The sequence below is a fragment of the Erinaceus europaeus genome, chromosome 2 (genome assembly GCF_950295315.1).
Source record: "Erinaceus europaeus chromosome 2, mEriEur2.1, whole genome shotgun sequence".
NCBI lineage: Eukaryota > Metazoa > Chordata > Mammalia > Eulipotyphla > Erinaceidae > Erinaceus > Erinaceus europaeus.
The window spans coordinates 36,104,672-36,120,106 of NC_080163.1; the positions used below are offsets into that span (position 1 = coordinate 36,104,672).

General features: G+C 42.2%; 1 protein-coding gene across 1 annotated transcript; it reads right to left on the reverse strand.

Moving 5' to 3' along the window:
• Positions 1-2,671: 2,671 nt before the first annotated feature.
• Positions 2,672-14,509, reverse strand: ZCCHC10 (zinc finger CCHC-type containing 10). The gene is made up of 4 exons (XM_016186775.2): positions 14,374-14,509; positions 6,039-6,197; positions 5,400-5,441; positions 2,672-3,486 (listed from the first exon to the last, which is right to left on the reverse strand). The coding sequence occupies exons 1-4, from the start codon at positions 14,412-14,414 to the stop codon at positions 3,204-3,206; spliced, it is 525 nt and encodes a 174-aa protein (XP_016042261.1). The 5' UTR covers positions 14,415-14,509; the 3' UTR covers positions 2,672-3,203.
• Positions 14,510-15,435: the final 926 nt, after the last annotated feature.

Sequence of the window (15,435 nt, forward strand, 5' to 3'; positions counted from 1 at the left end):
AAGACTTAGATACCCTCCTCACCTACTTCCTATTACAGTTCTCTCACTCACTCCAAAGCTAACCTTACCAAAGGAAGGACTGCAAAAGCTGAGTAAGGGCAAGAGACTGGCATACTTTAATGATGACTCTTTAGTCACTATCAGGCCACCCTATCAGCTGGGGCCCTATTTGGGGAGTCCTGAGATTTTCAAACAGACACGATGGGCCTAGACCTCAAATAGATCCCTCTCTCCATTGTTACTGATCATCTCTATCAGGAACAACAAACGATATCATCTGTTTTCCATCTACACCATGCCTCGGCCTCGCGTGAGCTTAATGTGCAGCTTGATGATACGAGAATCCGGCATGAAGCCCAGCCAGTCTATCTTGGCGTTACTCTCGATCACACTCTGTCATTTCACGAACATCTCATAAAAACTGCAGCAAAGGTGGGCGCGAGGAATAACATCATTGCAAGACTGGCCAGCTCCTCATGGGGCGCGAGCGCTTCCACACTACAATCATCATCTCTGGCATTATGCTATTCCACTGCAGAATACTGTGCCCCAGTATGGTTCCGTAGCCCCCATGTCCACTTGGTCGATTCCAAATTATATTCCTCCATGATAATTTCTGGAACCATCCGTTCCACCCCAGTTCCATGGCTGCCAGTTCTTAGCAACATCGTCCTGCCAGATATTCGTGGGGATGCGGCATCATCTAAGTTCATTTCCCACATCTACGCTTGACCGGACCTGCCAATATACTCGAATATCTTCGCCCACCCTGTCCAACGCTTGACGTCTCGTCACCCAATCTGGTCCCCTATGCCTACACTGAACTTCTCTGTTCCAGACTCTTGGAAACAGAGTTGGCAGTCAGCTGAGGTAAAGAACAAACACCTCATCACAGACCCCTGTAAGCGTCAACCCAGCTTTGACCTAGCACGTTATGATTGGGCCCTCCTCAATCGCTATCGAACAGGTCATGGCCGGTACGCCGCTATGTTCCATCGCTGGGAAGCCAGAGACGACCCGAACTGCCCCTGCGGCTACAGACAGACTATGACCCACAACAACTGCCACCTCTCCAGATTCAAAGGAGGTCTCGAAACTTTACATCAGGCTCAACCTGACGCTGTTGACTGGCTACGGAAGAAGGGCAAACGCTAGAAGAAGGAACAACAAAATAGACCCCTTTGTGGGCCCCCATTGGACCTTGCCCTCAACTTGGATCAACAATGGTAGAGAATGTTCCATCCTCTGAAGGGAAGCTGGACAACATACTCTATGCTACACCTGAGGAAGATGGGTCCTGAAATTGGGGAAGCTTGGAATGTTCCTACTAATGACCACAGAATGTGAGCTCAGATCTACAAGGATGCAGAGGTCACATTGGCTCCTAAGCTGAATATGGGCCCCAGATCACATCAAATCGATGGGGTTTATAGTCAACAATATTTATACCCCTTTCCCATATTTGGGAGCTACCCTCTTCCCTGATGCAGCTTTCTAGTCCTTCTGCCAGCCATGACACCATCTCCCCAGACAATAACTTGGATCCACCTGCATTATCAGATTTCAGGCTCAGAGGGAAAAAAAAAGAAAAAAGAAAAAAAAAGGGAGTCGGGCGGTAGTGCAGTGGGTTAAGCGCAGGTGGCGCCAAGCACAAGGAGCGGCGCAAAGATCCCGGTTGGAGCCCCCGGCTCCCCACCTGCAGGGGGGACCTGAAACAGGTCTGCAGGTGTATATCTTTCTCTCCTCCTCTCTGTCTTCCCCTCCTCTCTCCATTTCTCTCTGTCCTATCCGACAACAATGACATCGATAATAACTACAACAATGAAACAACAAGGGCAACAAAGGGGAATAAATAAATATTAAAAAAAAACTAGTATAGCCACAGGCCCTTTGGAATGTAACTAAAATATGCCTACTAGCTATCTACAAAATGGAGGACCCCCCCCCCAACTCTTCATCTGCACTGTTCCAGCCTTTAGGTTCAACAATTAGTTTGGCTCTATATGTTAGCTCTTTTTTCAGCCACCAGGTTCCCGATGCTAGCATGATGCTGACTAGACTTCCCTGGACAGACAACCCCACCAATGTGTCCTGCAGCTCCGCTTCCCCAGAGCCCTTCCCCACTAGGGAAAGAGAGAGCCAGGCTGGGAGTATGGATCAACCTGTCAATGCCCATATTCAATGGGGAAGCAATTACAGAAGCCAGACCTTCCACCTTCTGCAACCCACAATGACCTTGGGTCCATACTCCCAGAGGATTAAAGAATAGGAAAACTATCAGGGGAGGGGATGGGATACAGAGTTGGAATTGTGTGGAGTTGTACCCCTCTTATCCTGTGGTTCTGTCAATGCTACCTTTTTATAAGTAAATTTTAAAAAATCCTAAAAAAAAGTGTCTTCAGAGTATACTTAAAATTATGGAAAGTAGATGGTTCTATAAAATTTTGTAAACTTATAAACACACATTTTTCACATATAACTCGTATTTCAAATTTTAAACAAAAGCCTGTTACCTTCAAAAGTAATTTTCAACTACTTTCTCATAAAAAAGAATTATAATTTTAGAGGGCTGGCAAAATATCTCACCTGAGTGCTTGCTTTGCCATCTGCACAACCCAGGTTCAAGCCCAGCCCCTACCAAGAGGGATAAATTTACTAATGTTACTTGCACTTTTGTTTAGGAAATCAGAATAATTTTATTATCATAGACATAAAAATAAAGCACATTTATTAACATTAAGAAAACATCTAGGGATATAGTAATAATGTATTAAATCTTACATAACACTGAGCCAAAAGCATTACAAATTCACTGCTAGATAGTCTGAATGCATTATTCTGAAAACATATCTGGTACATACCACTAGCTTATAACAAAGTATGACATTTATTTCACAGGGAGAAAAATAAAAACTTTCATCACAAAGACAAAGAGTTACTGAACCTCCTCCGTTTTGATTAAATTCTAGAGATATATTTTAGAGGTAAAAATGAAAGACAAGATTTACCTTTAAAGTAAAAAAAGTTTATATATGTATATGTTATCCATTATACTCTTTATGCTCTTACAATGTAAAACATTTAAAGTGTTGAACTCTAGAAATATTGACCAATTAACCTACTTGGCCATACTATCTTCTAATTCCCTTTTGAGAATCACATTAATGTTTTCAGTCCATCAGTCCAACACAGATGCAACAGTTCTACTTCTTTTCCTTCTTCTTTGGTGGTTCATCCTCAGAGCTGCTATCTGTGCTGCTGCTGCTGCTGCTGCTGCTGCTGCTGCTGGAAGAGCTAGAATCTGAGTCCGAATCAGAAGAGGAGGAAGAGCTTGAGGAGGAGGCTGAAGATGATGAACTGGAGGAGCTCTCATCAGTGTCACTGTCCTCGGAGGAGGATGAGGTAGACGTTTCTTCACTTTCTGATGAAGAGTCACTGGCTGAACTATCACTGCTATTACTGCTGGAACTGGTTACACTCTTAGACCTATTAGAGAATGAACAGTTATATGAATGTTCCCATAACACTTAGCAAAATTGGGCTGAGAAATAGAGCTTAACCCGGTAGAGCCACACTTTACCATCAAGTGAGGAATTGGGTTTGAGTCCCCCCACCCCCGCCACCGCCACATGGGAACCCCATGCATAGGGGAAGCTTCATGAACAGTGGAGTGGTGCTATGGTATTGCTCTTTCTCTCTGTCTCTCTTTCTCACCCTTTATGGGGGAGGGAGAGTCTGCTGGGTAATGAGTAGAATGATGCAAAAGTAAAGCCCCAGTGAAGTCCTCCTGGTAAAAATAAAATGTTCAGACTTTCATACCTCAGGCTCAGAAGACCCAGGTCCAATCTCTGGCACTACCACAGACCAGAGCTGAACAGTGCTTTGGTCAGAAATAAATAAGTAGATAAATAGGGTAGGAGAGATAGCATAAAGGTGATGCCAGCAGATTCTCTCATGCCTGAGGCTTCCAGGTTTAGTCCCCCTACCACTATAAGCCACTATAAATCAGAGCTGAGCAGTGCTCTGGGGAAAAAAATAAAAAAGCCTGAGGCTCCTAGATCCCAGGTTCAGTCCCAGACACCACCATAAACCAGAGTTGAGCAATACCTCTGGTAATAATAATAATATAAAATGATTAAATTTAAAGAAAAACAATTACTACAGAGTGATACTCTAATTCTCTCATCAGATAATTAAAAAACTAAAAATAAAAACATCCAGGTGCTAGGAGAGAGTATACTTAGTGCAGACTTTGCCATGCATGAGACCTGTGTTTGAGCCCCTGACAGCATATGGGAGCATCATACAAAGGGAAGTCCCATAAGTAGTGGAGCAGTGCTATGGAATCTCTTTTATTTTTTATTTTTAGATAGAGAATAAAAAGGTTCTCCAGGAGCAGTGGAGTCATACTGGGGTGAAGCTTCAGCAAAAGTTCTTTTGGTAATTTGGACTGGAGTTAGTGTATTGCACCAAAGTAAAAAAGGATTCAGGTCCTGGAACATCATGGCAGAGGAGGACCTAGTGAGGGTTGGATTGTTATGTGGAAATGTTATGCATGTACAAACTATTGTATTTTACTGTTGATTGTAAACCATTAATCCCCCAATAAAGAAATTAAAAAAAAATCCATCCAATATGATATTGAAACTTTGATTGATGCTCTAGGTACTGACCAACTGTAACAATCCCGGCACACAGTCCCAACCACTTGTAAGGTCTTTAACTGAGTGATTTAACTGTCTTGGATGGTGTTCAAGATTAGTATATCTATCATAATGTGTTTGCGTGAATAGTGTTAGAATACAATTATAGTTTATCAACTGTGTTTAGCTAAATATCATGCAGAGTAGTAAATGCTTCTCTTAAGTTAGACCTAATAAAGCTAACTGGTCAATAATTTCTTACCAATAACATTTCCTAAGCTAAGCCAAGAGAAATTACTTACTTTTTCTAGGTGTAAGGACTCTGGAAAGTTGGAGGAAAGGAGAAATGAAGGCAATAAGTTGGCAATAAGTTCCAGACATAGTGAAGAACATAAGATAACAGAATGTTATTTAATCATGATTGCAAACAATAGAGTTCATATTCATCTTATAACTTTTTTTGGTCATTGCTGGGGCTTCACCAATCCAGGATGACTTTTTCAGATAGGCAGATGGAGAGATAGAAAGGGAGAAGGAGAAGAGGAGGAGGAGGAGGAGGAGGAGGAGGAGGAGGAGGAAGAGGAGACCATAGCACCGAAGCTTCCTTCAATAGTGGGGGCAGGTTCAAATCATGGCAAAGCAGAGCACTACCCAAGTGAGTTATTTTGCCAGTCTTTGTTATTTTAAAATCAGTCTTCCCACTTCTCTAACTACTATCACGTTACCTATACATAATTTTTCTAAAGTCACACACACCTTTTTTTCTTGGTTTTTCTTTCAACATTATTTTCTCCAAGGCTGGTAAACATAAGGGAGGGAAAAAAGTTCCTGTTAACAGAGTGATTATACACAGCTCAGAAAACCCTTTTACTTCCCAATTTTTTTTTTTTTTACATAGGAGAAACATTGTGTCTTTTATAACAGACAAATGACTAGGTAGATATGATTATTATCTCTTTTTGTACCTTCCTGTATCATTTCAGCTCATTTACCTCCTAGTGTTCTACTGTAATTTTATTGGCAGTTAAGGCAACAAACCAAATTATTAAGAACATGGACTCTGCAACCAGAGTTGGTTGGATTAACACTAAATATTTTCACTTACTAGATGCATAACATTAAGCTTCTGAACCTTTTTATGCTTCAATCTGTTCATATGGAAAATAGAAGACAGTAATAGTACCTACTTTAATATTACAGATGAAATAATCAAATAAGCTAATAATAAGGAGCTTGGTGTAGTGCCTGGCTTATTATAAATACTCAGACATTAATAAGTACTATAATCTAAATCTGGATTAACTATCATGACACATTTAGTCCCTTAACAGATCCAATAAATAAAAAAAATTCTTTGTATTATATATATATATATATATATATATAACATTTTACCTTTGCTGTAATAATCTATTTTCTCTTTCTTTCAAAGCTTTCTTTAGTTCTGCTGTTCTTGAAGGTCTATGCAGGTATTTTCTTTTTCCTGTACATTCATAAGTCCAATGTCCAAATTCCAAGCATTTCTGACATCTTACATGTTGCTTATTTGCTTCACTACACAGTAAAAAAATAGAACACAGGCCTTAAATTTCTGACTTGACATTTCCTGTTCTAAAAAGCATAAACAACGTGTTAAAACTGTGTTTATTTTTAAAGCCCAAGTCAAAGCACAAGGAATCAAAAATGGGATAAGTTCACTAAGAAGAGAGGAAATAAGATTTTTATTTCATTTTAGTCTTAACTCAAACCAATTAAACGAAGAATGAGTAGAGTAAAACTGAAGCCCAAGATACTTGAGGAGTGGGTCAGAGAGACCTTATCTCATTCTCATGTTTCAATCTCATGATCCAGGTGTCTGTTCCTTAAATACTAGAATATTCCAGACGAGACTGGAAATGTATTGCTGTATTGCTGCTGGTTATTGGAGGAACTCTGACACGAAGTACCTCAAAAATTGGAAGTAGGCAAGCACTGTTTTGATTTTCAAATGAAGAAAATGAGAAGGTTCTACAAACTAGACCAATCAACTTGACACTCATTCTAGGTAACATTCTGGCTGGATTTATTAAATCCATTCAGAAAGAGTCACTAGAAATTAAAGCACTGCAGACTAATTTCCTTACCGGTTTTTGGACATTTGAATTTTAATGTGGAATATTTAGAAACTCATCTCTGTGAACAAAATGGAATGATTAGGAAGACAGATACATCATGGACAGAGACTACTCAAGAGACTGAAGCAACATCTAGTGAGAGGTATCTAGTGATAACCTGTAGGCTTTGACCTTCAATTTGGTCTTGTCAACATTTTAATAAATGATTTGGATGAGGACACAGGTGTGCAGTGTACAAATTCATAGTTGACACAAAGCTGAGAAGAATAATACAATGCATGACTGAATCAGGAACCAAAAATGCCTCAACAGTTTGGAACTCAGTGTCAAATCTAACAAGATGAAATTTAACTAGGTTAGAAGTAAGTCTGACACATAAGTCCAGAAAAAAATCAATGCAAGTACAAGACCAGAGGGCCATATGGGATGATACTCAAGTGTGAAACATTTAAATTTTTTAAAAAAATTTTTAATATTTTTTTCCCTTTTGTTGCCCTTGTTGCTTTGTTGTTGTTGTTGTTGTTATTATTGTTGTTATTGATGTCATCGTTGTTAGATAGGACAGAGAGAAATGGAGAGAGGAGGAGAAGACAGAGAGGGGGAGAGAAAGAGACATGTGCAGACCTGCTTCACTGCCTGTGAATTGACTCCCCTGCAGGTGGGGAACCAGGGGCTCAAACCCAGATCCTTAAGCCGGTGTTTGTGCTTCGAGCCACGTGTGCTTAACCCGCTGCTCTACAACCAGACTCCCACATTTAAAGTTTTTAACTGACTGAAATCAAAGCTTAGGTCAAAACTCAGGAAGTTAGAAGGCAACAGGATTTATTCCCATTCATATGATTTTCTTTTCAATTCAACATACATTTCTTGAGTGAAGGTTTTCAAGTCAAAATTAGATGGTTACCCTGTTAGGAGTAACAGGACTCAGTGAAAGGCTTAGTAGAAGTGACTGTAGGGTCTGGGCAGTGGAAGTGCACATGTTACCATGCACAAGGACCGGGGTTCAAGCCCTGTCACCCCTCCTGCAGTGGGGAAGCTTCAGAGCAGTGAAGCAAGTACTGTAGGTGTCTCTCTGTTGCTCCATCTCCTTACTCTCCTTAATTTCTCTAGGTCCTATCAAATAAAGGGGAAAATAGGCCATTTGGAGTGGTGGATTTGTCATCAGCACAGGCACAGAGCCCTATTGATAAGACTGGTGGCAATAAAATAAATAAATGACTCCAGGGAACACCAAGATTCTATAATCTACTTATATCTGAGGAGAAATTATTACATTATGGAAAATTTACTTTCTGCCTATCCTTTTCTCAAGGGTTTAGTAACTATCTCTAAGTTTCCTACTCAAACCTTTTTCTTTTTCACCAGAACACTACTCAGCTCCAGCTTATGATGGTGCAGGGGATTAAACCTGGGATTTTGGAGACTCAGGCATGAGAGTCTCCTTGCATAACTATTAAGCTATTTGCCCGTGCCCTTCATTTTCTCCCCTTTATTATTTACTTATTTCCATACAGGACAGACAGGCAGAGAGAGAAAAAAACCAGACATCACTCTGGTATATGTGCTGTCTAGGATTGAACTCAGGACCTCATACTTGAGAGTCCCAATACTTTTATCAACTGCACACCCTCCCAGACCACCACCCTTCTCTTTCTTTTCCTTAACTACAATTTTCTACCCTTTATGGAACTTGGATTCATGTTTCTCCTCACTTCCTGAGAGATCAAACATAAACTCTGCCTTAAGTACGTACCCTCTCTTTCTTTTTTTATTGCTACCAGGGTCATTGCTGGGGTTCAGTGCTGGCACCACAAATCCATGGCTCCTGGAGGCCTTTTTTTTTTCTTCTAATTTTTATTAGATAGAATAGAGAAATTGTAAGAGGCCAGGGATGTAGAGGGAGAGGATAGACACCTTCAGACCCGCTTCACTTCTTGTGAAACTGACCCCCTGCAGGTGGGAAGGGGTGGTGCTTGGACCTGGATCCTTGTGCTTGGCATTAGGTGTGCTTAACTGGATCCACCAATGCCCACCCCATATATTTTCTATATATTGTCGGAAAAAGTCATGAAATATTGTATTTTTCTGCTTTTACTTTTTGCCTCCAGGGTTATTGCTGGGGCTCAGTTCCTGCACCACGAATTCACTGCTCCTGGAGGCCATCTTATATATATATATATATATATATATATATATATATATATTTTTTTTTTTTATTCCCTTTTGTTGCCCTTGTTGTTTTATTGTTGTAGTTATTATTGTTGTCATTGTTGTTGGATAGAACAGAGAGAAATGGAGAGGGGAGGGGGAAGACAGAGAGAGGGAGAGAAAGATACCTGTTTCACCGCTTGTGAAGCAACACCCCTGCAGGTGGGGAGCCAGGGCTTGAACCAGGATCCTTATGCGGGTCCTTGTGCTTAGCGCCACCTGCGCTTAACCCGCTGTGCTACAGCCCGACTCCCCTGCCATCTTTTTTTAATTGTTGCTGCTGCTGTTGTGGTTGTTGGATAGGATACAGAAATTAAGGAAGGGAAGACAGAGATGGGGAGAGAAAGACACCTGCATACCTGCTTCACTGCTTGTGAAGCGACCCCCTGCAGGTGGGAAGCTGGGGGCTGGAACCTGGATCCTTGCTCAGTCCTTGTGCTTTGCATTATGTGTGCTTAATCTGGTGTGCTACCTCCTGGACACCTATTTTTTGTTTTTCTATGCAAAAAAAAAAACTTCTCTGACAACCCAATAAGTAAACACTTTCTCCCTTCTGAGTCCCCCAGATCTGCTGTTGCTACTACTTCCCTCTCCCTCTCTCTCTCTTTTTTTTTTTTTTTTTTACCAGAGCAGATCAGCTTTGGCTTATAGTGAAAATTGAACATGAGATTTCCAGAGCCTCAGGCATGAGAGTTTCTTTGCATTACCCTTTCTCCTCCTCCTACCAGAGCACTCCTCAGCTCTGGTTTTTAATGGTGCAGAGGGCTTGTTTTGTTTCTTAGATCCCACCTATGAATGAGATTATTGTATTGGTCCTTCCTTTTCTGCTTTATTTCACTCAATATATTCCTCCCATCCATACTGTAGCAAAAGACTTCATTATTTCTTACAACTATGTAGTATTCCATTGTGTATATATGCCACAATTTCCTTAACCATTCGTCTGTTATCGAACACCTGGGTTATTTCTAAATTTTGATTATTACAAATAGTGCTGCCATGAACAAAGGCATGCACAGATCTCTTTGATGATCATATATTTTTTCTTTTTTTTTTAAGGATTTTTAAAAAAATTTATTTATTTATTCCTTTTGTTGCCCTTGTTGTTTTATTGTTGTAGTTATTATTGATGTCATTGTTGTTGGATAGGACAGAGAGAAATGGAGAGAGGAGGAGAAGACAGAGAAGGGGAAAGGAGGATAGACACCTGCAGACCTGCTTCACTGCCTGCGAAACGACTCACCTGCAGGTGGGGAGCCGGGGGCTCCAACCGGGATCCTTCCGCTGGTCCTTGTGCTTAGCGCCACCTGCGCTTAACCCGCTGAGCTACCGCCCGACTCCCGATGATCATATTTTTTAATATCCCAAAACTGACTTTGTGAGAACTACGATGGTTATCTTTGGGAGGGGGGAGGTTGGAGACAGAACTTTGGTGGTGGGTGGGGAACTATACATTGTAATCTTATGATTTTGTAACCTATTAATCACAAAAAAAACAAAAAAGAAAAGGAGAACACAAGTAAACAAACAAAATAAACTGACTTCAAAACCTTCTTCCTCTACCAAGCATACTACTCTGACTTAATCTTGAGCTAAAGGAGCTCTTCTCAGGGACTAGGTGGTGGCGTATCTGGCTAACTGCACCATGTGCAAGGAAGGACCTGGGTTCAAGCCTCCAGTCCCCACCTGCAGGCGGGAAACTTCACAAGTGGTGTGGCAGTGCTTTAGGTGCATCTCTCTTTTTAAAAAGATTTATTATTGGATAGAGGCAGAAATTGAGGAGATGGGGAGACAGCATAATGGTTATGCAAAGGCACTTTCATGCTGAGGCTCCAAGGTCTCAGGTTCAATCCAAAGCACTACCATAAGCAGAACTGAGCAGTGCTCTGGTCTTTTTTCTCTGTGTGTTATCTCTTATTAAAATAAGTAAGTAAAATTTTTTTTAAAAGAGAGAAATTGAGAGGGAATAGGGAAATAGGGAGGGAGAGACAGAGAAATACCTGCAGCATTGCTTCACCACTTGTGAAGCTTTCCCCCTAAAGGTGGGGGCCAGGGGCTTGAACCCGGGTCATTGTGTACTGTAATGTGAGCACTTAACCACATGCGCCACCACCTGCCACCTGTCTCCCACTATCCTCTCAATTTCTCTCTATTGGATAAGGAAAAAAAAAAGAGAAAATTTAAAAAATAAAGGAGCTCAGGGAGTCGGGCTGTAGCTCAGCGGGTTAAGCGCAGGTGGCACAAAGCACGACCGGCATAAGGATCCTGATTCAAGCCCCTAGCTCCCCACCTGCAGGGGAGTCGCTTCACAGACGGTGAAGCAGGTCTGCAGGTGTCTATCTTTCTCTCCCCCTCTGTCTCTCCCTCCTCTCTCCATTTCTCTCTGTCCTAGCCAACAACGACGACATCAATAACTACAATAAAAAAACAAGGGCAACAAAAGGGAATAAATATTAAAAATTAAAAATAAATAAAGGAGCTCAGGAGTTGGGTGGTAGCACAGCGGATTAAGCACACAGGCAAAGCTCAAGGACCAGCGCTAAGGATCCCAGTTCAAGTCCCCAGCTCCCCCCCTCAGGGGGGGTGCTTCACAAGCAGTGAAGCAGGTCTGCAGGTGTCTTTCTCTCCCCATCTTCCCCATCTCTCTTGATTTCTCTGTCCTATATAACAACAACAATAACAGTAATAACAACACAAGGGCAACAAAATGGGGAAAATGCCCTCCAGGAGCAGTGGATTTGTAGTGCAGGCACTGAGCCCCAGTGATAACCCTGGAGGTAAAATAAAATAAAGGAGCTCTTCTCATTATGCATCAGGGCAAAGTGAATGGAGAATAGAACAAAAAAATAGCATTCTTATATACACATATATGTGTATATAAATGTTAGCAGACTGAACTATCAATATGTGCTACATATGTATAAAAGATGCTGGCATGGGGGCTGGGCAGTAGCACAGCTGGTTAAGCACACATGGCACAAAGCGCAAAGGCCAGAGTAAGGATTCTGGTTCAAGCCCCCAGCTCCCCACCTGCAGGGGGGTCGCTTCACAAGTGGTGGAGCAGGTCTGCAGGTATCTTTCCTCCTCTCTTGTCTTCCAGTTCTCTCTCAATTTCTCTTTTCTACCCAACAACAACAACTATAACAACTACAGCCAAGGGCAACAAAATGGGAAAAAAATTGGCCTCTAGGAGCAGTGGATTCATAGTGTAGGCACCAAGCTCTAGCAATAACCCTAGAGGCAAAAACAAAATAAAAGTGTGGTATTAAATGCTGAGAATGAAGAGTCACCTGTTGTATAACAGCAGTAGAAAAAAAAAGTTTTATAAGAGACATCTGGGATGACTCCTACTTTATCTGAGCCACAGAAAACCTTGTGCCACTCTTTCCCTCATTAGCCATAATGACCTTCAATATGGTGTGGGAAGGGTTTGAAGCTGGGTCATGCACATGGCAAATCTGAGCACTATCCAAGTGAGTGAGCTATTTTGTCCTCCCCAAGATATAAGCCCTTCCCTGCTATTGCTATCTGAAAAAGTCAGCCCTGAGTAATGAAACCCTCAAGATGGCAAAAAAAAAAAAAAGTTCTTAGGCATTTTTTTAAGCACATGCCTTGTATATACCCAATTCCACTGCTTCCAGGCTGACCTTTCCATTCATTTTATTTTAGATAGAGTAGGAAAGAAGTGAACAGAGATGATACACTACAGCACTACTCTACTATCTGTGGAACATCCCCATGTGCCATCCCATGTCGTTCCCATGCATTGTCAGTGCTTCAGTCCTGGTCCATCCACATAGTAAAGTGTCTCTCCCTCCTAGGCTAAGAACTTAAGTTGTTTGTACCAGGGTTATTCCTGGGCCTTGATACAGCTCCACTGCTTGTAGGGTCATCCCCCCCCCCCACTTTTTTCAGTACTTATTTATTATTGGATAGAGACAGAGAGAAATTGAGAGGGGAAAGTTGGAAAGGGAGTGAAACAAACACCTGCAGCTCTACTTCATTTGTGAAGCTCCCCCCCACACACAGGTGGGGACTAGGAGCTTGAACCTAGATCCTTGCACAATATAATATGTGCACTTAATCGGGTGCATCACCACCTGGTCCCAATTTCCCCTTTTCTTTCTCTTCTGACATTAAAATAGGAAGAGAGGGAGAGGCAAAGAAAGATATACAACACAGTTCCACTGCTAATGAAGTTTCCCTGTTGCTGGCCCAGACTAGGGACTTGAACTCAGGTCCTTGAGCACATCATGCGCACTCTATCTAATACACAGCTGCCTGGCTGGAACTTAGTTCTTAAAATCGAAAATGCTTTTTTTTTTTTTTACATCTCAAAGCAACTATGCCACTTTCTGGATTTTTTTTCCCTCCAAATCCTCTCGTGGTTGCTTTTTCACATTCAATCTGTTCAAAAGCCACTTCTTTAGAGATGCCTTTCCAGGTTAACCCAACTAAAGCAGCTGTTTCTTCTTCCATCATCCCTTCCTTCCCAAATCTTATCAGCTCATTCATTACTTTTAAATGTTTAGTTTCTCAGCGGAGAAGCAATTACAGAAGCCAGACTTTCCACCTTTTGCACCCTATAATTTTGGTCCATATACCAGAGGGATAAAGAATCCTAACCTTCCAATGGAGGGGTTGGGATATGGAACTCTGGTGGTGGGAATTGTATGGAATTGCACCCCTCCTATCCTACAATCTTGTTAATTATTATTAAATCACTAATAATTTTTTTTAATGTTTGACCATTAAAAAAATGCTTAGTTTACCCACTTTTCCCACCATTGGAATACAAATTCCCCAAAGACGAGGCTGAACACCTTTTTCTCGATCCCCAACTCCCGGCACAGCGAGGTACGTATCCAATGAATAAAACAATATTGATTAAAGAGAATGAATGGCAATAGGTAAGAAAGCTAGCTTGAGAGAAGACTGCGTTGTAGTCAACTGGGAAGGGTAGGAAAAGCCATCTGGGCTGCATAAAGAGAAGGTTTACATGGGCAAACATGGTGGGTGGGTCGGGGGCTCAGGCTTCCCCAGGCCACAGGTGGCGTAGGCTGGGCGGCAAGGTGGGTGTAGGGACCTCAACCCCTTAGTTATCAACTTCTGCAAGTCGGCTTCGCAGGCTCTGGAACGTGAGGCTCTAGACACACGCCCCCTCCCCAGGTCCCGCCCCGCGGACATTACGCAGCGAGGTTCGGCAGAATCGCTACAGTCAACACCAAACCCAGGGCCCCAGCCTCAGTCTCTCAGAAGAGTCGACGTGTGAGAAAATTCACCATTCTGCCGGACTGCACTGGGATCCGACACCCGCCCCGCATCCCGGGCTCGCTCACCAGCCAGCTGACGCGCTTCTCTCCGCCCTCCCAGCCCCTCCCCCGTGGCCCTCTCGAGCCCTCTCTTACGCTTGTCTCCGGGCTATCAGCCGATGCATGGGAGTCGCCATCTTAACGCGCCGGCGGCTTGCCGCGCTGGATTATGGGGAAACCTCTCAAAGGGGGCGGGGCCTTGGAACCCAGTGAGAACGCCGGCGTGGGCGGGGCCACCACGGCCTGAGGCTTGGGTGCGGCCTCCTGGGGGAAGGCTGTAGGTGGGGGTTGTTCCAAGGTGTTGGGTTGGTTTCCAGTTGGAGGGAGGGAGGGAGGTAAGAGAGCCTGGCTGTCCTGAATAGAGTTTTTGAAAACCTGGAAACTGTTAATGTTGTGTGGATTAGGCAAGGAAGAATGTTCCGGAATGAAGGATCTCTCTCCACTGACAAAAGACTTAAGTAAAATAGGTAGCACCGGCAAGATTGTTCACTTGGATAAAGTAACTGCTTTGCAATGTGCCCCACCCAGGTGTGACTGGCCAAAACCCCCCAACCCCATCCCCAACTGAAGGAAGTTTCAGTACTGTGGTGTCTTTTTGTTTATATCTTTTCCTTTCTATATTGTTTGGAAAAAAAAAATAGAAGTAGTCTGAAGAGCGAAAACTTGTTTGGGTAGGACGGAACCACCCACTAAAAGAAGACCGACTTTAGCAAGCCATCAGGTGTATTCTGTGTGTTTCGTGAGGTTGTTACAAGGGCCAGATGAATCTATACAAAAAAATAAAAATAACTTGTCAACTGGAAAAAATTTTCTAGTATTTAGTGTCAGATCAGCGGGATTTAGCCCCTTAAATTCATAATATTTGAAGAACATAACTTTTTGAAATATGTATACATTAAAACAATCTAAAAGATAACCACTGGTGGAGCACAGGACATCACACGTAGCAGAGTGGTGTTCTGGCCTCTCCCCCTCTTCTCTAGCATGTGAAACAGTCTTATAGGAAGCAAATATAAGTGCATATGTTTTTCATATACAAGTATGTGTATATATATAGATAGATATAATACACATACATACCATATGTTGTATATGTATTTTTTTTTCCTGAGTGGGTCACCATTCGCTTTTTTTTTTTCTTTCTTAAGCAGTGGGAAA